We start from the raw sequence: 22,831 nt of genomic DNA on the forward strand, positions 1-22,831 counted from the left end.
TAAGATATGTAGTGATTTATATTATTTTATTTGTTTTATAATAGCATCATGGGAAGATAATACTGAGCAAAAGATGACGTGCTAAAATAATTTCAGATGAAACTCAATATTTTGTTGCCAAATAATGAAAAGAGTGAGGAATTTCATGAACAAATTCTGTTACAGTTCTTTGAACCTAGCAACTTAAAAAGCCACATACTTTTGCTTATGAAAAAGGTTAAAGTGGCTTTTACTTAGGAAAGAAGGTAAAATGACTACAATGTGATTCTTGATGTAAGAGATAAGTCTCTGAAAAGTGGTTAGCATATTTATATTTTTCTGAGCTTTAGAAGTACTAGCAAATTGCTTAGACAGATGTATCAACGTGACTAGGCTGAACAGTAGCTGCAGAAGCCCCTTTCTTGTATGTTTCTCATCTGGGTGGGCTACAGGGGAGATTCCCTCACGAGAGTTCTAGGATAGATGGGAGTTATAGCCATTTTGTAATATAAATACATCTTCTCCCAGCTATTCAATCGAACGCTAATCTAGGTGTTGCTATTAAGAGATTTTGCAGATGGAGTTAAAATCCCTGATCAGTTAACTTTAAATTAGTCAGAAGGGATACTGTCCTGAGTGGTCCAGGAAAACTCTGAAAGAGGGCATAGAACCTCTGTAACTTAGAGGCACAAAACCACTGCTGGGTATTCAGAGTCAGTGGCTCTCCCTTCCCCTGATCTTCCTTCCTGACCACCTGTGGACAAGGAGCTTTCACTCAGGCCCACGGTGCCCCTGCCTGCTGTGGGCGCCCCTGCCTACTGTGGGCCTCCCTGCCTGACAGTCGGCCCTACTGATTGCAGACTTACTTAGCCAGCCCCCAAAATTGTGTAAGCTGATTTCCTTGGATTAAATCCTTTGATGGTTTTTGTTACTCTGCTTGAAACTTGACTAAAGCAGACATCATGGAATAAATTGGAATTTCCCTCCAGCCTTTTCACTGGCAAACTTCAAATGAGATTTTTAAAGTTATATGAAAAGAAGATAATGTGATTATCAATTTTTATGTCTCTAAATGCAAATATCACAGTAGATTCATTGGGTTGAGAATACTTAAGCTCCTAGTTGGTGATTAGACAGTTAGCATAGCAATTCAAATTGTGGCAATCCTGTATATGCATGTACAGCTATGAAAACTAATTTTTCAGATCCATATAAAATAGAATTCACAATTGTTTTCATAATCTAAAAATGTAAGAATAATATATGATTAATTACCCTGGGCTGGGTTTATATTTTTCTAGATGACAGTAATCAAAATTCTTTTACCTTGACATTTTGATAAAATATTTATTAAGACAAATTTACGTCAAAGATCTTTCAAAGGTATTAGATACAAATACTGTTTTTGACATGTCTATACTCCAGAAAATAAAGTAGTTTGAAATATATCACAACTGCATATATGACACAAAGCAAAAGTATACTCACCTCATCTCTGCAAAAACATCTTTGTGGAAATCTTTCAGCAGAAGAGATATTTTGTTCTCAGAATCTTCCTTTAGCAAAAGCGAGAAGAATGTTTTCAAAAGCTGTTCCATGAAATCTACCATGCTTCTCAGAGAGAGAACTGTTTTCCTACTAGTTTCTGACTGCATATGGTTCAAGATAAGGTTAATGAAATTCATTATTTGAAGGTCAGTATCATCTAAGTTCCAAGCTGCTTCTTGAGAATTCCCAGCCAAGTTATTGATCGAATTAATTAGGATGTTTTCAAAAAGCAGCTGAACAACTGAGAAATTAGTCAGCTGTTCTTGATTTAGCAGATGGGTAAGAAAGGCAACATCAAAATTGCCTTCTCTAGATATATTTTTTAAAGAGCCCCAAAAAGTAGTAATAGCTTTGGCTAACAAAGCTATATCTTCAGTTGAACTCTCATTGGTCACAGGAATGAATAATGTTTCTATCATTCTGGAGTAATCCTCATTTCCATATTCCTGAAGCCAGTTTTTTGTGACCAGTAGAAAATCTTCAATAATTTCTAATGTCTTCAATGACGGTGAATCCAGGATTTCCAGGAAATGGGCAAATTGCAAAGTTACGTTTTGAAGAGCCACTGAATTTATACTTTTGATTCCTTTGTTCATTTCAGAAAGCAGGTGTCTGATTCTAAAATCTTGGGTTAGGTCTTTCATGATTTGTTGAAACTTGGGCCATAGTTCTTCAAAGTTGTAAGGCGTTTCACTTTTTTCAATAAAACTTGGTAATGCTTCTAAACTGCTAACCGTGAGATTTGCATTCTGGAGCATCATGAATAAAGAGAGTAGATTATGAGTACTTTTTTCTAGGCTCCAGTCTTCAGAAATCAATTGTACTGTCCTTTCCAAACTTGAGGAAATAATATTTTGAACAGATGTCTCTGTGTCTTCATTAATGTTAAGGATCTTGTTTAAACTATCTAGCTTGTCAAGAATATTTTCACCTGATGTAACTTTTGTAAAGTTGACATTTTTAAGTTTTTCCATGATTTGCAAAGCAACTTGCTTTATGGGACCACTAGGACAAAGTTCAGAGATGCTATCCCTAGTCTGATTTATTGAAGGTGGGACAAATGGTAATATCTTATGCCAAAATTTCTGCACAGTTTTCACAAGAGAAATGTTAACATGGAGGACTTCAGAGAGCTCCAGAAGAATAGAATTCCGACCCACTAATTCATGAATAATGCAGACCACTTTCCTAGTTATTTCCATTCGGGAGCTTTCATTTGAACATGGTGAATCTTCACCTTGGGGAGACAGGTGGAAATGATCGAGTATACTGGCCACTTTGCCATAAAAGGAAGAAGACATGAGCCCATAGACATTGCAGGGGTCTACCTTTGAATTCTGCTGAAATCTGGAATTTGTGTGATTCCAGCACCAAACCACAGGAAAACAAGTTAAAGCCTCTGAAATAATATCTGGCTTATCTGATACTAATTCAATTATATCCAAAAGAATTTTTATCACAATTGCGAAGTCTTCCTTCGTGATACTTGAAATGGTTATGCCATGAAGGAGTGTGAAGCTGTCGACATCCTTGAGGCCTTCAGTGATGTTTTTACCAGGTACTCGCTGCAGGAGCCTTACAGCATGAGGAAGCACATAGTACACATCTATCACAGCATCCGCAACATCTTTAGGAAACAGGCGTGAGAGCTGCAGCAGATGATTAATATTCCAAGAATGCGAGCTGTCTACAAATTTTTCCATCAAGCCAACAAGCAAATTGACCCCTAAATTGCCAGTTCCCACACTACCGATATTCTTAAAGAAATCCATTAGGCTTACACTAATTTGTTCAAGCTGATCCACTAAAAGGTCTATGTCTGCCTTCTTAAGAGTATACATGACAGAAGTTACCTTCTTCAAAGCTTGCATATAACCTGCATTTTGTGGACTAGTGTGATGAACTGCAGGCATTAAGGAATTGAACACATCCCTTATCAGTTGAATACCAAGACCCGTAGCTTTCATTATTTCAGGTGAAATTATTATTTTTGGTGAATTTTGGATGTCATGAGATAAGCTGAAGGCAAGGTAACTAGCTAAGTGATAAATGGAATTGCCTACACTGTTTACATCCTTTTCTTTTGGACTGGTGGCAAATATGTTTAACAAGTTTTCAGTTTTAGAAGAGGAATTATTTTCCAGGATATTAAAGTAAATACCTTTTACAAGCTTCTGAAATTCCTTCCCCAGTGTTATTAAATGAAGCCAAATATTTTGAAACTGATTAGAAATTTCATCTGACATTTCTATTGGTCTTAGAATTAATTCAGTAAAATATCTCCAATTGGATTGAGATGCAAAATCAAAGTCTGTTGTTAAGTTGTTGATACTCATCCTTACTTGCTTTGTGGAATCATTTAAAAGAGCTAATAAAATCTCAAATTTAGGTTCCTTCTCTTTTTCAAAGACAATATTTAGAAAGTCAGTTACATCTTCCAAGTAAATATTTACACAATTTATATGTGAGTCATTTGATGAACAAAGAGGTTTTTTTATGTTTAACACCCAAGTTACAATTTTTAATATAGAGTTCATTTTGTTTTCTATATCTCTGAAATTCTCCAAAATATTTTGAAGATGGCCTTGTGAAAAACTGGAGTTAGACAACAAATACAAATGGTTTATAACATCTAACCATACAATGCATCCTTTCAGCCTGCTAATTGTGTTCTCACAGGAAAATGTGGAATTTAACATGTCTAGAATATGTAACATCCTCTGTGAGGTATTTAAATATAAAAAGCCATCTTCTAAAATAAACTCAGTAACATTTTGGAAAATATCAGCACAGGAAAACAAGTCTCGGTCATGTGATACATTTCTAAGAAATACTATTGCTTCTCTTAGCTCAGTGATGATATTTTCAAATTTTTCTCCATAATTTGTGAGATTATTTGAAAGAAAGTCATTTATTGGATCTAGATTTCTGTCTATATATTCTGAGGTACTGCTAAACTCAATGAAAACTTCAAGCAGAGAATTTAAAAACTCTATGCTTGTACTTGCGTTGAATGGAAACGTCTTCAACTGATGCAGGGCAGTTTCCATGGTGAAAAGGGATTTCTCCATTTGCTCCAAGTTCAGTTTTTTTACTGAAACTAATGCATTACCTAAAGCTACCAAAAAATCCCTGAGATCCAGGAAGTCCTCCCAATCATGGAAGTCACTGGCTTGAGTTACATTTTTAAACAAATTTAATATAAGTCTAGCAACATTATGGGTGGGAAATATACCCTGGCAGCTTTTAGAGACTTTCACATCATTTTCCAATTCATCCAAAAGCTGAGTGAAACCATGATGAAGAGATGCAAAAACATTCATGTCAAACTTAAATAATTGAGATATGGTTTCCCAGATTTCAGTCCACATTTGAAGCCATGAAACGGTACAGTGAATGGACATAAACTTGTTGAACACACTGACATTTGCTGAGAGGTTTGAAAAAATTTGTGCCAATGGAAAAACAAATGAAGACTCCTCACTTGTTGAATAATTTATGGAAGAAATGTGTTTATTGTCCAAAATCAAGCATTTATTATCCAATAGGTCTTCTACTGAACTGTTGAAGAATTGGCTCATATATTGAAATAAAGAAATACGAAAATCTTCATCAATTCTGAGCAGCTGTTTCAGGCCTGTCAAAGTAGTGTGGATCACTTCCAGTTCTTGGCCCTCTGTAGACATGAAGGATTGGGCATGAAGCTCCAAAAAGTTAAAAATTGAAAGCAATTGCTGACAATAAGATACATTAGAAATTCCCCCAAGAACCTCTGCTGTCTTATATAAAAATGCAAATGCCTTACTGATGTTTTGGAAATTAAATTGTTCTATGATATCTGAAATGTGTTTTGAGATTTGTGTAAGGAAAGTCAACAAAGAGCCTCTACTCTGAATATTCAATAATTCATAAATATATGAGTAAAATGAAGAATAAATTTGCAGAAATAAAGCTGAATCCTTGTCCTGGAAGACATTTAGGTGTATGTGAGTCAAAATTTTATCAACTTCTTGTTTTTGTGGTTCAGAAAGGGCTGAGAAAAGATCAGATGCATTCCTGATAGCATAGACTGTGTTCAGAGCTTCTGAGATCTGTTCCTGCTCCAAAAATCCAAATTCATGGAGACTATTTATTATAGTCTCACTTAAACGTACAAAATCTATGTTCATAGCTGGTGATTTAGGCCAATCTGAACGGAACAACTGGGAAAAGTTAAAATTTGTACTCAGAATCTCATTTTCTGGAACAGAAAAATTTAAAAGTGTAAAGAAGTTTTCCAATTTAGCTCTTTTTCCTTTTGAATTCCCATAGACCCATAATTCTAGTAATTTGGGATTAATTTCAAAAAGTATTAATTCCATGAATCTCAAAAGATTTTTTGGTTCCTTCCTTATCCAGTGACTTTCGAGAATTTTTTGCATTTTCCAAATCACTTCGTTGCCAAATTCCAAGAGTTTCTGAGCATCAGTGGCAGATGGGTCTCTCTTTAAACTTTTTAAATGATTTGTCCACAGAGAACTTATATTCAGAATATCCTCCGTGAGAGATGGGAGGTTGTGGAAACTGGGAACAATGGAGGAGTCAAAAAGATTAGGCAACAATAATTTCTCAAAAAATTCCACAAATGATAAAAGAAAGTTCATTTGTTCATCCTCAAGGGTGTGCAACTTCTTTTCCATCATTAGAAGGTGCTTTGTGAAATTTAAAGCCCTGTAATATTAATTGAATTATTTTAGTATAAAATAAAAAAAATTTTGATTTATCAAATTTCCAAGTTAATACTCATTTATTGATAGTAAAACACAAACGAAACATTTAATAGACAACATGATTTCCAACAGAAATTAAACTAATGTGAGCACTTGAAAGTGTTTTAGAAATGCACAATGAAGTTATATATATTTAGCTTAAAATGTTTCCTACCACCAAAAAGAATGCATTCTCAATTATTTTCCCCCGGCATATTTAACAATAATATGTATGATTATTAAAGATAAGTTTGCTATTTATGCCAGAAGAATCTTAGGATTTAATTCCATTTCTTTTTTTTTTTACTTTTATTTGAATTTATTGTTTAACTGACAAATAATAAAGTGTATATATTGGTGCAGTGATGGGCACCTGTAATCTCAGCTACTCTGGAGGCTGTGGCAAGGAGATTGCTTGAGTCCAAGAGTTTGAGTTTTTAAAAAGAAATTGTATCTAAAATGTCTTGGCATATAAAGGTAGCACAAATAGTGGAGTGCATTAGAAACCATGCCTGTATGGTTTCAGCAAGGTATGGGCATTCCCAGTCCTGGAAGGCAATTCCAGTGCTCTTCCAACAATACTATATACATGCTACTGTTAGAAACTCATTATTATATATGGGGAAACTTATCTCCAGGTGTTTAATTTTAAAATACAGAGTTCTCAGAAGAGCAACTCAGACACTGTAAGTCCCCTCTTGTAACAGAAATCCACACTTGCAGAACTAACTTCTACTAACTCAGAAGTTACAAGTCCACTTTTGACATCCTTGGGGTTACATGTGTTTCAGAATTCAGGATGTTCATCCTTTAGAAACGTAGCATGGTACAGGTATCAGATATGTATTCATGCATCTCAGTGAGGGCTGGGACAGCCCTGATCATCAACATATTAACACTTCCACAGTGAGACCTGTGAATGATCTCACGACGTAGGATAATACACTTGAAACTGCTTCACATCAGTTCATGCTAAATCTCTGCTGAATGAGTTGTGATGTCAACCATAAGAAAAGCCTCTATTTTCAGACTTTGTAAGAGTTCAGAATTGTGGGTAAGGAATTTTTGACCTTTATTGGCTATTTATGCCTTAAAGGGTAAATTACTTCCTAAGTTTTTTAACCCTCTGCTCCTGTTGTATAACACACTGTCTGACATAGGACAGACATAGACCTACCAAAGGCAAGAATGCTGTTTACTTCCCTGATAGCTGAGACCTGAGCACCCCACACAAAAATATAATCTTAATTTAGTTAGTTGTTATTTTTAGGACAGAATGGCTTCTCTGAAATAATTCCTGGGGGAAAAAAATCCCATCAGGAAAGGGAACGTTCTACTAGGAATTCAACATAAACCTTGCCTAAATCCAGCCCTCCCTAAGAATAGATGCCTAACTACCATCCAAGTCATTGTGCCTTGATAGAGGAGAATATAAAACTGTCTTTATTTGTATTGGGAACTCAGAGGGTTATGGAATAGCAATAGAATAATAAATTGAAGTAGAAGTAGTACTACTAATAGAATTATTGCCACATGTTTTTATATTACTCTAGTAATTTAGTTTATAAAACACTTGCACAACTACAATCTTAGTTAATCCCTACAACAGCCTTTTGAAGTACACATCATTATTTCCCTTTCATGAAAAAAGAAACTTTTTATTTTTTTTAATTGGCAGATTCAAGCTGTTATTATGTAGCATGACTAGGAGATGACCCAGGTTTTGTCATTTCAAGTTCAGCTTTCTTGATATAAATTGCGCTTAATGTTCAATGATTTTTAATTCATTAAAATAAACATCTAATAATCTACTACTATCCATGATGAAAGACACTGTGCCAACTGCTATGGGTCTACAAATATAAAATTAAACTTGTCCTTGTGCACATGTAGACTAGTTTTGTGCTGGTTTTCCAGGGCTATTAAATTTTTGAGGCTTTCAGGAAAGAAGAATTAAAAATCTGACATAGGCAAGAAATTGATTCTCTAGAGGGTCCATCCCATTGTCCTTTCTTCTGTTCCTACTAATAGCTGGGCTTAAGAAGCTCTACAGGAATGACTAATCCCCATTCTAGACAGATACAGCAGAATGGTTCTCCAACTTTGGTGTGCACTGGAACCAACTATAGAATGTGTGAAACATATAGAAACCTGGGTCCTGTACACAGAGCAAGATTTCATATGGCTGAGGCAAGGTGCAGACATTCTTATTTTTAGCAATCTTCACAGATTTAATCCATTCTCAAGTTTGAGAGTTACTGCTCTTATGCAAAACATCTCTCCCATCATGTTCCAATACACCCCACAAATAACAGAGTATACCTTTAAACTGGACACACTATTCATAACCATACATAAAAATCTGCATTTCAATACATGTGCTGAAATAGGACAGCAGAAAATAGTCTGACAAATTTAGTTCCAAAGACCACTTCGCTCTCCCAGGAGTCTTTGAAACTAACAGAATCTATAGTATTGATTTCCTGCTTAAGCTCTAGACAACTAGCTAAGACAATTTTTCAAAAACAAATACCTTATTTTTGGAGCATCTATTATAAATCATGTTATTATTGAAGGAAAGTTTTCTTACTACAATCTGTATTTCCTTTCAAAATCCATTGAGTCGTACATTCTATTAAACAACTTGATACTTGAGTCATACACTCTATTAAAGGAATATTTATTGAACAGCTCATATGAAAGATTGTGTCAATATCTAAATCAGGCTCATGAATTTTAAAGAGTGCATATCCTATAATTAGGTTTTGATTATCTTCAGATGATAATTAAATCAAGACCTAGAAGTTGGATTCAGATAACTTACCTGGATATGGAAGCTGTTGGAGACTTGAGTAAGTTATTCAAAAATTGAAAATAATTATCACTGATAATTTTCCAATCCATGTTTTCTTCAAAACAAGGAGATTCCTCAGGAAAAGCTAAATAAAAAGACATTTCCTACATTAATTATAAACTGGTTATAACAGACAAATCTAATAAAGTGAAAAATGCTAGAGTAGTTCACCTAATATGGTTGAAAATGATAAAAAAAAAAAAAAAAAGATGATTAGGAATCTTTCTAATTTGACTTGTGCTTCCAGACAAGATGAAGTACCAGTCACTGGCCATCGAGCAATGTAAGATACTGATCCATGAAAGGCAGTAAACAACAGAGCGAGACCTATGATTATCCCAGCTCACTGCTTTAAGTGAGTCCAGGCCATGGCACAGGAAGGAGAGACTGAACCAGAGTCCATTGGACATGCTGAGCTGGGAAAAAGCTTAGACTCTGAAAGACAGCTAGAAACCACAGGACAGAGTGCCAGAGAAGGCTGCACAAGGCAAGGAAATTGTCAGTGTGCTTCGCTTGAGTATTCAGATGAGTAATAATCAACACAGGCATTTGAGGAAACTACCTGAGACCATGGAAGAAAACACCCAAAAGAATTAAAGGTGGTTGGGTGCGGTGGCTCACACCTGTAATCCCAGCACTTTGGGATGCCGAGGCAGATGGATCACCTGAGGTCAGGAGTTTGAGACTAGCCTGGCCAACATGGTGAAACCCCATCTCTACTAAAAATACAAAAAAATTAGCCAGGTGTGGTGGTGGGCGCCTGTGATCCTAGCTACTTGGGAGGCTGAGGCAGGAGAACTGTTTGAACCTGGGAGGGGGAGATTGCAGTGAGCCAAGATCACGCCACTGCACTCCAGCCTGGGTGACAGAGCGAGACTGTCTCAAAATAAATAAATAAATAAATAATTTTTTTTAAAAAAAAGGATTAAAGATAACAGTTTCTGGTGGTCAGGACCAGGAATACACTTTGTTTCCATCAGCCAGACTGAAGTATTCATGATTCATTAGTCATTGAGTAAAGTACAAAAAAAAGGGTCTTGCTTCAGGAGCGGGAACTATTTATCATCGAACTGAGCACTTTGCCAGTCCTGCCTAACAAATCTTAAAAACGAGATCCTAAAGAATCAAATTATTTCAAGCAATTTGTTTCAAGATTATTTATAGACATGCAAAAATAATTAGCACAAAACAAGGTTAAAATTTGTAATATTTGGAACTCAATAAAAAATTAGCAGGCATGTAAAGAAGCAGAAAAATATGACCCATAAAGAAGAGAAAAAATAATCAATCAAAAGTGACAGCAATGATAGAACTAGCAGAAGGGAACGTTAATCACATAAAATGGTTTATGTTATTTAGTTTATACTATTAGGTTGATGCAAAAGTAATTGTGGTTTTTGCCTTTAAAGGTATAGCAAATTTATTTAAAAGCAATTACTTTTGCACCAACCTAATATATAATTTACATGCTCAAAAAAAGGCAAAATTTGTAAGACTGGATAAAACAAGATCCAATTGTATGCTACTTGTAAGAAATGCACTTGAAATATAAGGACATAAACAAGTTACAAGTAAAAGGATGGAAAAGGCATACCACTCTAACACTAATCAAAAGAAAGCTATCAGACAAAGTAGGTTTCAGATGATAACATAATTATCATTTCATGATGATAAAAGTATTAATCAAGAACATATAACAATTCTGAATGTGAACATTACAACAGAGCTTCACAACACATGAAACAAAAATGAATAGAAATCTAAGAAGAAACAGAAAAATGTATAATTATAGTCAAGATATTTCAATGCTGCTCAAGACAAAATATCAGTAAGGAAACAGAAGATTTGTACAATACTATCAAACAACTTGAGGTAATTGCTTTTTATAAAATAATGCCACCCAACAGCAACATAACACACATTCTTCTCCAGCGCATATGGAGCATTTACCAAGGTAGATCATATTCCAGACCATAAAGAAAGTCCCAATAAACTTAACAGGATTAAAGTCCTACAAAGAATGTTCACTGGTTAAAATGAAATTAAATTGGAAATCAGTAACAGAAATATTTCTTGAAAATCCCAAATATTTGAAAAATAACTTCTAAATAACTCATAGATGAAAAAAGAAATCAAAAGGAAACATAGAAAGTACTTTGAACTGAATGAAAATGAAAGTACAACATGCCAGTATTAGTGGGATGCCGCTAGGAAAAGTATTTAAGGGAAAATGTATACCACTAAACACCTACATTAGAAAACATAATGGTCTCAAATTGATGACCTCATCTCCCATGCAAAGCAATTAGAAGAGTCAGTTAAACCAAAACTAAGTAGAATAAAGAAAGAAGAGTGGAAATCAAGGAAGTAAAAATAAAAACAGTAGAGAAAAATGAATGAAATCAAAGGCTGGTTGTTTGAGAAGATCAATAATAAGATTGATAAGCCTCTAGGCAGAGTGATCAAGAAAAAATGGCACAAGTTATCAATATCAACTATGAGAAAGGTGCTATTACCACCGATTCTATACAAATTAAGAAGTTAATAATAGAATACAGTTTAAAAAAAAAAACCCTTATGATACTAAATTGAACAACTTGAGTAGCCCTAACGTATATTAAAAATTGAATTTGTAATTAAATATCTTCTAATAAAAAACCCTAAAAGCCTAGATGGCTTCATTAGTGAATTCTACCAAACATTTAAGTGAGAAATAATACCCATCCAACACAAACTCTTGCAGAAAATTGAAAATAAGAGAATACTTCTGAATAATTCTATGAGCTTATGATTATCTATAAATATAAGACAAAGACAAATTAAAAAAAGACTACTACAGACCACTGTCCCTCATAAAAACTGACGCAAAATGTTAAACAAAATTTTAACAAATTAAATCCAATAATAGATAAAAAGGTAATATATTTTGATCAAGTGAAGTTTATCTCAGTTACCCAAGGTTAATTTAACATTTAAAACAATCAATGCAATTTACTATATGACTAGAATTTTTTAAAAAACTAAATTCAAAAAAATTAAAAAGAAAAATCATCTCAATAGATGCAGAAAAACATTGACAAATCTGACATCTATTTCTGATTAAAAGCTCTTGCCAAAGTAGGAATAAAAGAAAACTACTCTAACCTAATAAAAAGTATCTATGAAAAACTATAGCTAACATTATACTCAATTGCCAAAGATTAAATGCTCCTCTTCCAGGATCAAGGAAAAGACAAAGATGTTATCTTTCATCATTTCTATTCCATATCATACTAGAAGTTATAGCCAGGGTAATAAGAATGAATAAAATAAATAAAAGACATACAAAAACAATTAAATCATCTTTATTCACAGATAACATGATTTATAGACAATCTGATGAAATCTATAAAAATACTAAAAAGTGAATTTAGCACATTTGCATGATACAAGACGAATATACAAAACTTAAATGTATAGTTATATATACATTTATATGAGCAACAAATTATTGAAGATCAAAATTTTTAAGAATCAAACAATTTATAAAAGCATTAAAAGTGTTAAAATCTTAGGGATAAATCTGAAAAAAGACGTGAAAGACTTTTAGAATGAACACTACAGGATTTGTTAAGGAAAAACAAAGAAGACGAAATAAATGGAGAGATATACCATGAGCTAGAACATTGAAAATAATTACAAAGTTAATTCTCCCTTAATTCATCTATAGACTCAATTCAATCTTGGTTAAAATTCCAGCATAATTTTGAGAAACTGACAAGCAGATTCAAAAATTCATATGGAAAGGCAAATGACCTACAATAGCTAAAAACAATTTAAAAAAAAAAAAGAACAAAATTAAAGGTCTAACACTACCTGAATTTCAGCTTTACTATAAAGCTATGATAACCAAGGTAGTTAATTTTGGTATAAAGATAGACAAATAGATCTCTGGGATAAAATAGAGAGTTCAGAAAAAGACCCACTTATTTATATAACTACTTTTTGACAAAAATACAAATGTAATTCAATGGAAAAAGAATAGCCTTCATAAAAAATTTTGCTGGAGTAATTAGATCCCCTTATGCAAAAGTAATCATAATAAACTTCGGTATATGCCTACACCACATACAAAAATTAACACAAAATGAATTATAGACCTAAATTTAGGACATAAATCTATTAAACTTATAGAAGAAATATATAGGCAAAAATCTTTGCAACCTTGTGAGCTAGCAAAGGCTTCTTAGCTACAACACCAAAAGCAGGATCTATTAAGAAAACAAAAAAAATAAACAAAATATCATCAAAATTAAAATGTTGCTCCTGGATTACTTGGTTAAGAAGAATGAAAAGAGAGTCCAGAGGCCAGGAGGAAATATTTGCAAAGCATATGTCTGATAAAGAGTTTGTATCCTGTATATATAGAAAAATTATAAACTAAATAATAAACAAATAACCCAATTTAAAAAGTGGGAAAGATTTGAATATACAATTTATGAACAAAAATACAGATGGCATATAAGTCCATGAAAAGATAGGTGTTCAAAATTATTACTCATATAAACGAATTAAATCCATAATAGTATACCACTAAACACCTATTAGAATGATTAAAATTTAAAAGACTGATCATACCAAGTGTTGGTAAGGAAGTGGAGGTATTTTAACTCTCATGCACTGCCAATGGGAGTGTAAAAGGGTACAATGACTTTAAAAAACAGTTTGTGAATTTTGTAAAAGGCTAAGCATACAACTCCCACATAATCAAACTATTTCAATTTTAAGGAAAAGAAAGTATATTTCCAAAACGAGACTTGTCCATGAATGTTCACAGCAGCTTTACTTGTAAAGCCAGAAAGAGTCAGCAACCAAATTGTGAATTGTGTGAATGGATTGACAAACTGTGATACATCCATATGATGGATGATAAAAGGAATGAATACACTACAACATGAATGAATCTCACACTAATTAATGCTAATTAATTATGCTAAGTAAAATAAGTTAGACAAAAAAGTACATACTGCATATTTCCATTTATAAAAATCTCTACAAAATGAAAACTCAAATACAGTGACAGAAAGCAGAGCAATGGTAGCCCGGTGACAGGGCAGGAAGCCGGAATTGACAATAGAGAAGAAGCTTTTGAGAACAACGAAGACTTTCACCGTCTTAATTGTGATGACAGTTTTATGGATATATGTATATGTCAACATTGTTGTGATTACTACACATTGCATGCCTGTATGAAAATAGCTCACGTTACTCATAAATATACATGCCTACTATGTATCCATAAAAATTAAAAAATTTAAAAAGCTCAACAATATCAAAGAATTTTTTAAACAAAATACATAAATAAAATCATCCATATCAAATTCCCTGGCCATTGGTTGTAATGCCTCAAAATTTTGACACTCATTTCGGTGAGGAAGAAAAGGGTACTAATATTAATTGCATGTGCCTACAATACTGTGCTAAGCATTTTAGAAACATCATTTTATTTAATCTTCGTAAGAACTCAGTAAAGAAAACGATGTAAATTTTTATTTTACCAAGGATAAAAGTAATTAAGAATCTGTGTCAGATGCAATGTTCACTACCAAGTCCATCTGCTTCCAAAACCCATGCCAAAACACCAAACAGTTAATGCTTTATCTGCATCATAAAACTGCACTCCATGAATTTAAGTAACCATAAGATAATGTATGTCTTCTTTCCTCCACATGACTGCTCTAGTTCCCCAGCAAGTGTTCTTAACCAGGCTGAAATGGCTGAAATGGCACACTTCAGAAATACAGATAAGAACGAAGACCATTTAGATATAGGAGAAAGTTGAAACTGAATCCAAGAAATCTAAGGAATATAAGGAAATGATACAGGAGCTGAAAAATGAAATGGTCATTACAAGAAAGAATAGAACTGATCTCACAGAGCTGAAAAACACACTATAAGAATTTCATAATACAATTGCAAGTATTCACAGCAGAATAGACCAAGCTGAGGAAAGAATAACAGAGCTCTCACGCACAAAGGAGAAATAAGATCCTTTTGGGACAAGTAAATGCTAAAGGAATTCAATACCACAAGACCTGCCTCAAAAGAAATACTTAAGGGAGTGCTAAATATGGAAATAAAGACAGTTACTGGGCACCACAAAAAAAAACACTTAAGTATATAGATCATTAACACTATAAAGAAACCACACAATCAAGTCTGCATAGTAACCAACTAACAACATGATATCAGAATCATATCTGTACATATTAATATTAACCTTGAATGTAAACAGGCTAAAACTATGCATGCTCCAATTAAAAAACACAAAGTGTAAGTTGGATAAAGAAGTAAGACACTGTATGTGTCTTCGAGAGACCCATCTCACATGCAATGACACCCATAAGCTGAAAGAAAAGGAATGAAGAAAAATCTACCAAGCAAATGGAAAGCAGAAAAAAGCAGGGCTTGCTATAGTTTGCTTTAGACAAAACAAACTTTAAACCAACAATAATTTAAAAAGACAAAGAAGGGCATTACATAATGGTAAAGGTTCAATCCAACAAGAAGACCTAGCTATCCTACATATATATGCATCCAGCACAGGAGCATCCAGATTCATAAAATGAGTTCATAGAGACCGACAATTAAACTTACATAATCACACAATAATAGAAGGGGAATTCAACACCCCACTGACAATATTAGATCAAGACAGAAAACTAACAAAAATATTTGGGACTTGAACTTGACACTTGACAAAATGGGCCTAACAGACTTCCACAGAACTCTCTACCAGAAAATAACAGAAAACACATTCTTCTCACGTGCACATGGCACATACTCTAAAATCAACCACTTTATTGGCCATAAAACAATCCTCAGCAAATTTAAAAAAAAAAAGTCACCAAACACACTATCAGACCACAGCACAATAAAAATAGAAACTAATGCCAAGAAAATTGCTCAAAACTACACAATTACATGGTAATTAAACAACCTGCTTCTGCATGACTTATAGGCAACAATAAAATTAAGGCAGAAATATAAAATTCTTAGAAAACCAATGAGAACAAAGATACAACAAAGAATCTCTGGGACATAGCTAAAGCAGTGTGAAGAGGGTAGTTTATAGCAGTAAAGACCCACATCAAAAATTTAGAAAGATATAAAATTCATCACCTAACATCACACCTACAGGAACTAGAAAAACAAGAGCAAACCAACCCCTTCTGCACATGGTTTCTGCAAGCAAGCTAGCAGAAAACAAGAAATAACCAAAATCAGAGCTAAACTAAGGAAAATTAAGACACACACACAAAAAAAACATACAAAAGATCAATGATGCAGAGCTTGGTTTCTTGAAAGAATAAATAAGATTGATAGACTGTTAGCTAGGCTAATAAAGAAAAAAGAGACAAGATCTCAATAAACAATCAGAAATGAAAAAGGGAACATTACCACTGACCCCAAAGAATTTTTTTTAAAAAGCCTCAAAGACTATTACAAACACCTTTATGCAAACAAACTACATAAACTAAAAAAAAATGAATGAATTCCTGGAAACATACAACTTGCCAAGATCAAACCAGGAAGAAACTGGATCCCTGAACAGATCTATATGAGTTCTGAAATTGAATCAGTAATTTAAAAGACTACCAAAAAGATCAGGCATAGTAGTTCACACCTGTAATCCCAGCACTTTGGGAGGCCGAGGCAGAAGGATTACTTGAGTCTAGGAGTTCAAGACCAGCCTGAGCAGCATAGCAGGACCCTGTCTCCACAAAAAATTTAAAAATAAGCTGGGCATGGTGGCACATGCCTGTAGTTCCAGATACTAGGGAGGTAGAGGCAGGAGGGTTGCTTGACCCTGGGAGGTCGAGGGTGCAGTGAGCCTTGATTGCATCACTTCACTCCAGCCTGGGCAACAGAGTGAGATCCTGTCTCAAAAAAGATAAATAAATAAACAACAGGTGAATTCTACCAAATGTATAAAGAAGAACTGATACCATCCCTACAGAAACTAATCCAAAAAATTGCAGAGGAGGGACCCCTCCCTAACTCATTCTATGAACCTAACATCATCCTGATACCAAACCCTGGCAGAGACACAACAACAAAAATTTCAGGCCAATATGCTTGATGAACATAGATGCAAAAATCCTCAACAACATACTATCAAACCAAATCAGCAACACATCAGAAAGCTAATCCACTACAAACAGATAGGCTTTATCCCAGGGTTGAAAGTTTGGTCCAACATATACAAATCAGCAAATGTGATTTATCACATAAACAGAACTAAAAACAAAAACCACATGATCATCTCAATAGATGCAGAAAAGGCTATTGACAAAATTCAACATCCCTTCATTTTAAAAACCCTTAACAAACTAGGCATTGAAGGAACATACCTCAAAGTAATAACACCCATCGATGAAAAACACACAGTCAAAATCATACTAAGTGGGAAAGAGCTAGAAGAATTTCCCTTTAGAACTGTAACAGGACAAGGATGCCCACTCTCACCACTCCAATTCACATCATACTGAAAGTCCTAGCCAGAGCAATCAGGCAAGAGAAAGAAATTAAAGGCAGCCAAACAGGAAGAGAGGAAGTCTCCAAACAGGGATAGTTTTATCCTTGTTTGCAAGATGATACAATCCTATACCTAGAAACCCCCATAGTCTGCCCCAAAGCCCCTAGATCTGATAAGCAACTTCAGCAAAGTTTCAGAATACAAAATCAATGTACAAACCAACAACATCCAAGATGAAAGCCAAATCAAGAACACAATCACGTTCACAATAGCCACCAAAAGAATAAAATACCTAGGAATACAGCTAACCAAGAAGATGAAAGATCTCCTCAATGAGAATTAAAAAACACTGCTCAAAGAAATCACAGATGATACAAACAAACAGAAAAACATCCCATGTACATGGATAAGAATAATCAATATTATTAAGATTGCCTAAAGCAATTCACAGATTCAATGTTATTCTTATCAAACTACCAATGACATTCTTTATAGAATTTGAAAAAACTATTTTAAAATTCATATGGAATCAAAAAAGTGCCCAAATAGCCAAGGCAATCATAAGCAAAAGAGCAATGCTGTAAGGATTACATTACCCACCTCCAAACTATACTACATGGCTACAGGAACCAAAACAACATGGTACTGGTAAAATAATAAAAATAAAAAATAAAACACATATACCAATGGAACAGAATAGACAGCCCAGAGCCCAGAAATAAGGCCACATACCTAAAACCATCTATCTTTGACAAAGTTGACAAAAACTAGCGATAGGGAAAGGATTCCTTAATCAATAAATGGTGCTGGAATAACTGGCTAGCCATGTGCAGAAGATTGAAGCTGGATCCCTTTCTCACCTCATATAAAAAAATCAACTCAAGATGGATTAAAGATTTAAATGTTAAACCTAAAACTATCAATATCCTGGAAGATAACCTAGGCAATATCATTCTGCACATGGGAACAGGAAGAGATTTCAAGATGAAGATATCAGAGTTATTGCAACAACAACAAAAAATTGACAAATAGGACACAATTAAACTACAGAGCTTCTGCACAGCAAAAGAAACTATCAAGAGAGTAAACAGACATCCTACAGAACGGGAGAAAATATTTGCAAACTATGCATCCAACAAAGGTCTAATATCCAGAATCTATATGGAATTTAAAAAACCAACAAGCAAAAAATAAACAACCCCATGAAAAAGTAGGCAAAAGACATGAACAGACACTTTTTAGAAGAAGACATGCACGTGGCCAATAAGTAAATGAAAAAATACTCCACTGTATTAGAGAAATGCAAATCAAAACCACTGAGATACCATCTCACTGCAGTCAGAATGGCTATCATTAAAAAGTCAAAAAGTAACAGATGCTGGTGAGGTTGTGTAGAAAGGGGAACACTTATACACTGTTGGAGGGAAAGTAAATTAGTTCAACATTGTGGAAAACAGTGTGGCAATTTCTTAAAGAACTGAAAACAGAATTACCATTTGACCCAGCAGTCCCATTATTGTGTATACACCCAAAGGAATGTATATCATTCTACCATAAAGACACGTGCACGCATATGTTCATCACAGTACTATTTGCAATAGCAAAGTCATGGAATCCACTTAGATGTCCATCAAGTTGATTGGATAAAGAAAAGGTGGTATATATACTCCCATGAAACACTACACAGCCATAAAAAAGAATGAAATCTTGTCCTTTGCAGTAACATGGATGTAGCTGGGGGCCACTGTTCTCAGCAAATTAATTCAGGAACAGAAAATCAAATACCACATGTTCCCATTTATAAGTGGGAGCTAAATACAGTGTACATATGAATATAAAAGTGGCAACAATAGAAATTGGGAGCTAAAGATTAGGGAAAGAGGGGTGGGCAAGGGTTGAAAAACTAACTATTGGGTGCTATGCTCACTACCTGGGTGATGGGATCATCACATACTGCCTTAAGTATTAATTCCTTTAATATTATGAAACTTATTTATAGATGAGGAAACTGAAGCAATTTGCCACCAAATCAAATGGCTAATCTGTTGCAAAGCCAAGATTAGAAACTAATTAGTCTGACCTCAGCATTCAAGCTCTTTACCACAACACTATTCATGCTGAGAAAGCTCCTCAAGGCTGAACTACTGAGTCATAGGCACAGCCTTTCTCACTCAGAGGTTAGTGACATGACAGCTTTGAATTCTAAATTGAAAAAAAATTCCTGTATGTAGCAAACTAGATTCTTATAGTCCAACTCTTCCACTAAAAACATCCAGAAAAGTGAGAACAATTTTTTAATGATTTTTAAGGCATCAGACAGCTACTGAGGCACTGGGAATTTGTGTGCCAACATTACAGAAGAGGAAAGACAGGAGAGATAAAGTCCAACATTTGAAGCTACTTTTCCACTGTGGGCAATTGTTGTTTCCAAAACAAAAATGAGGGAAGAGAGGCTAAGAAAATAAGAACTTGCAAAAGCATCACAAGACTAGGAAAGAAACTGAAATCCACAGACAGTTAAGGAAAAATTGCCTTTAGTAAACAACACAAATTTAGGTTGATATCCCAAGTAGTAAAAGAAGACAAGAAACAATCGAGCTCTAACAAAGTTTCATGGCATGCTCCAAAATAGTTTAATTCCTGACTGAATTAAAGCGATATACCTCCACTCTCACTGCCTGTCAGAAGCAAAACTAAAGCACCTCTGGAGGAAAAAAAATCATGCAGAGTGTCGCACTATCTCTACATATAATGTCTGAAATGCATTTAATAAAAAGATGTAAGTAGAGTGTTTTGGGTGTCCAAGGCAGGAGAATCTCTTAGGGCCAGGAGTTCAAGATTAGCCTGGGCAATATAGCAAGACCCTATCTCAACAAAAATTAAAATTAAAAAATTAGCTGCAAACGGTGGTATAAGCTTGTTGTCATAGCTACTTGGGAGACTGAGACAAAAGGATCCCTTGAGCCTCATAATCCGAGGCTACAGTGAGCTATGGTTGTACCATTGCATTCCACCCTGGGCAATAGAGTGAGGCTCTACCTCTTAAAAGAAAAAAAGTTGGAGGTGGAGCCAAGATGGCCGAATAGGAACAGCTCTGGTCTACAGTTCCCAGCGTGAGCAACGCAGAAGACGGGTGATTTCTGCATTGCCATCTGAGGTACTGGGTTCATCTCACTAGGGAGTGCCAGACAGTGGGCGCAGGACAGTGGGTGCCGTGCACCGAGCATGAGCCGAAGCAGGGTGAGGCATTGCCTCACTCGGGAAGCACAAGGGGTGAGGGAGTTCCCATTCCTAGTCAAAGAAAGGGGTGACAGACAGCACCTGGAAAATCAGGTCACTCCCACCCTAATAATGTGCTTTTCCAACGGGCTTAAAAAACGGCACACCAGGAAATTATATCCAGCATCTGGCTCAGAGGGTCCTACGCCCACGGAGTCTTGCTGATTGCTAACACAGCAGTCTGAGATTAAACAGCAAGGCAGCAGCGAGGCTGGGCGAGGGGCGCCCACCATTGCCCAGGCTTGATTAGGTAAACAAAGCAGCCAGGAAGCTCGAACTGGGTGGAACCCACCACAGCTCAAGGAGGCCTGCCTGCCTCTGTAGGCTCCACCTCTGGGGGCAGGGAACAGACAAACAAAAAGACAGCAGGAACCTCTGCAGACTTAAATGTCCCTGTCTGACAGCTTTGAAGAGAGTAGTGGTTCTCCCAGCACACAGCTAGAGATCTGAGAACAGGCAGACTGCCTCCTCAAGTGGGTCCCAAACCCCGAGCAGCCTAACTGGGAGGCACCCCCCAGTAGGGGCAGACTGACACCTCACACGGCCGGGTACTCCTCTGACACAAAACTTCCAGAGGAACGATCAGGCAGCAGCATTCGTGGTTCATGAAAATCCGCTGTTCTGCATCCACCACTGCTGACACCCAGGCAAACAGGATCTAGAGTGGACCTCTAGCAAACTCCAACAGACCTGCAGCTGAGGGTCCTGTCTGTTAGAAGGAAAACTAATAAACAGAAAGGACATCCACACCAAAAACCCATCTGTACGTCACCATCATCAAAGACCAAAAGTAGATAAAACCACAAAGATGGGGAAAAAACAGAGCAGAAAAACTGGAAACTCTAAAAAGCAGAGCGCCTCTCCTCCTCCAAAGGAAAGCAGTTCCTCACCACAATGGAACAAAGCTGGATGGAAAATGACTTTGACGAGTTGAAAAATGAAGGCTTCAGACGATCAACCTACTCTGAGCTACAGGAGGAAATTCAAGCCAAAGGCAAAGAAGTTAAAAACTTTGAAAAAGAATTAGACTAATGTATAACTAGAATAACCAATGGAGAGAAGTGCTTAAAGGAGCTGATGGAGCTAAAAGCCAAGGCTCGAGAACTACGTGAAGAATGCAGAAGCCTCAGCAGCTGATGCGATCAACTGGAAGAAAGGGTATCAGCGATGGAAGATGAAATGAATGAAATGAAGTGAGAAGGGAAGTCTAGAGAAAAAAGAATAAAAAAAAATGAACAAAGCCTCCAAGAAACACAGGACTATGAGAAAAGACCAAATCTACGTCTGATTGGTGTACCTGAAAGTGACGGGGAGAATGGAACCAAGTTGGAAAACACTTTACAGCATATTATCCAGGAGAACTTTCCCAATCTAGCAACGCAGGCCAACATTCAGATTCAGGAAATACAGAGAATGCCACGAAGATACTCCTCAAGAAGAGCAACTCCAAGACACATAATTGTCAGATTCACCAAAGCTGAAATCAAGGAAAAAATGTTAAGAGCAGCCAGAGAGAAAGGTCACGTTACCACCAAAGGGAAGCCCATCAGACTAACAGCTGATCTCTCAGCAGAAACTCTACAAGCCAGAAGAGAGTGGGGGCCGATATTCAACATTTTTAAAGAAAAGAATTTTCAACCCAAAATTTCATATCCAGCCAAACTAAGGTTCATAAGTGAAAGAGAAATAAAATTCTTTACAGACAAGCAAATGCTGAGAGACTTTGTCACCACCAGGCCTGCCCTAAAAGAGCTCCTGAAGGAAGCACTAAACATGGAAAGGAACAACCGGTACCAGCCACTGCAAAATCATGCCAAATTGTAAAGACCATCGAGGCTAGGAAGAAACTGCATCAACTAACAAGCAAAATAACCAGCTAACATCATAATGACAGGATCAAATTCA

General features: G+C 35.5%; 1 protein-coding gene across 1 annotated transcript in view; it reads right to left on the reverse strand.

The window, feature by feature from the left end:
* Positions 1–22,831, reverse strand: part of ABCA13 (ATP binding cassette subfamily A member 13) — a 509,835-nt gene that overhangs the window by 397,743 nt on the left and 89,261 nt on the right. The window contains exons 16-17 of the mRNA XM_032758123.2: positions 9,100–9,214; positions 1,468–6,237 (exon numbers count right to left, since the gene is read on the reverse strand). Coding sequence (XP_032614014.1) covers positions 1,468–6,237; positions 9,100–9,214 — 4,885 coding nt within the window. The remainder of the gene's footprint in view (positions 1–1,467; positions 6,238–9,099; positions 9,215–22,831) is intronic.

This window comes from Hylobates moloch, unplaced genomic scaffold, assembly GCF_009828535.3.
Source record: "Hylobates moloch isolate HMO894 unplaced genomic scaffold, HMol_V3 SCAFFOLD_1, whole genome shotgun sequence".
Taxonomy (NCBI): Eukaryota; Metazoa; Chordata; class Mammalia; order Primates; family Hylobatidae; genus Hylobates; species Hylobates moloch.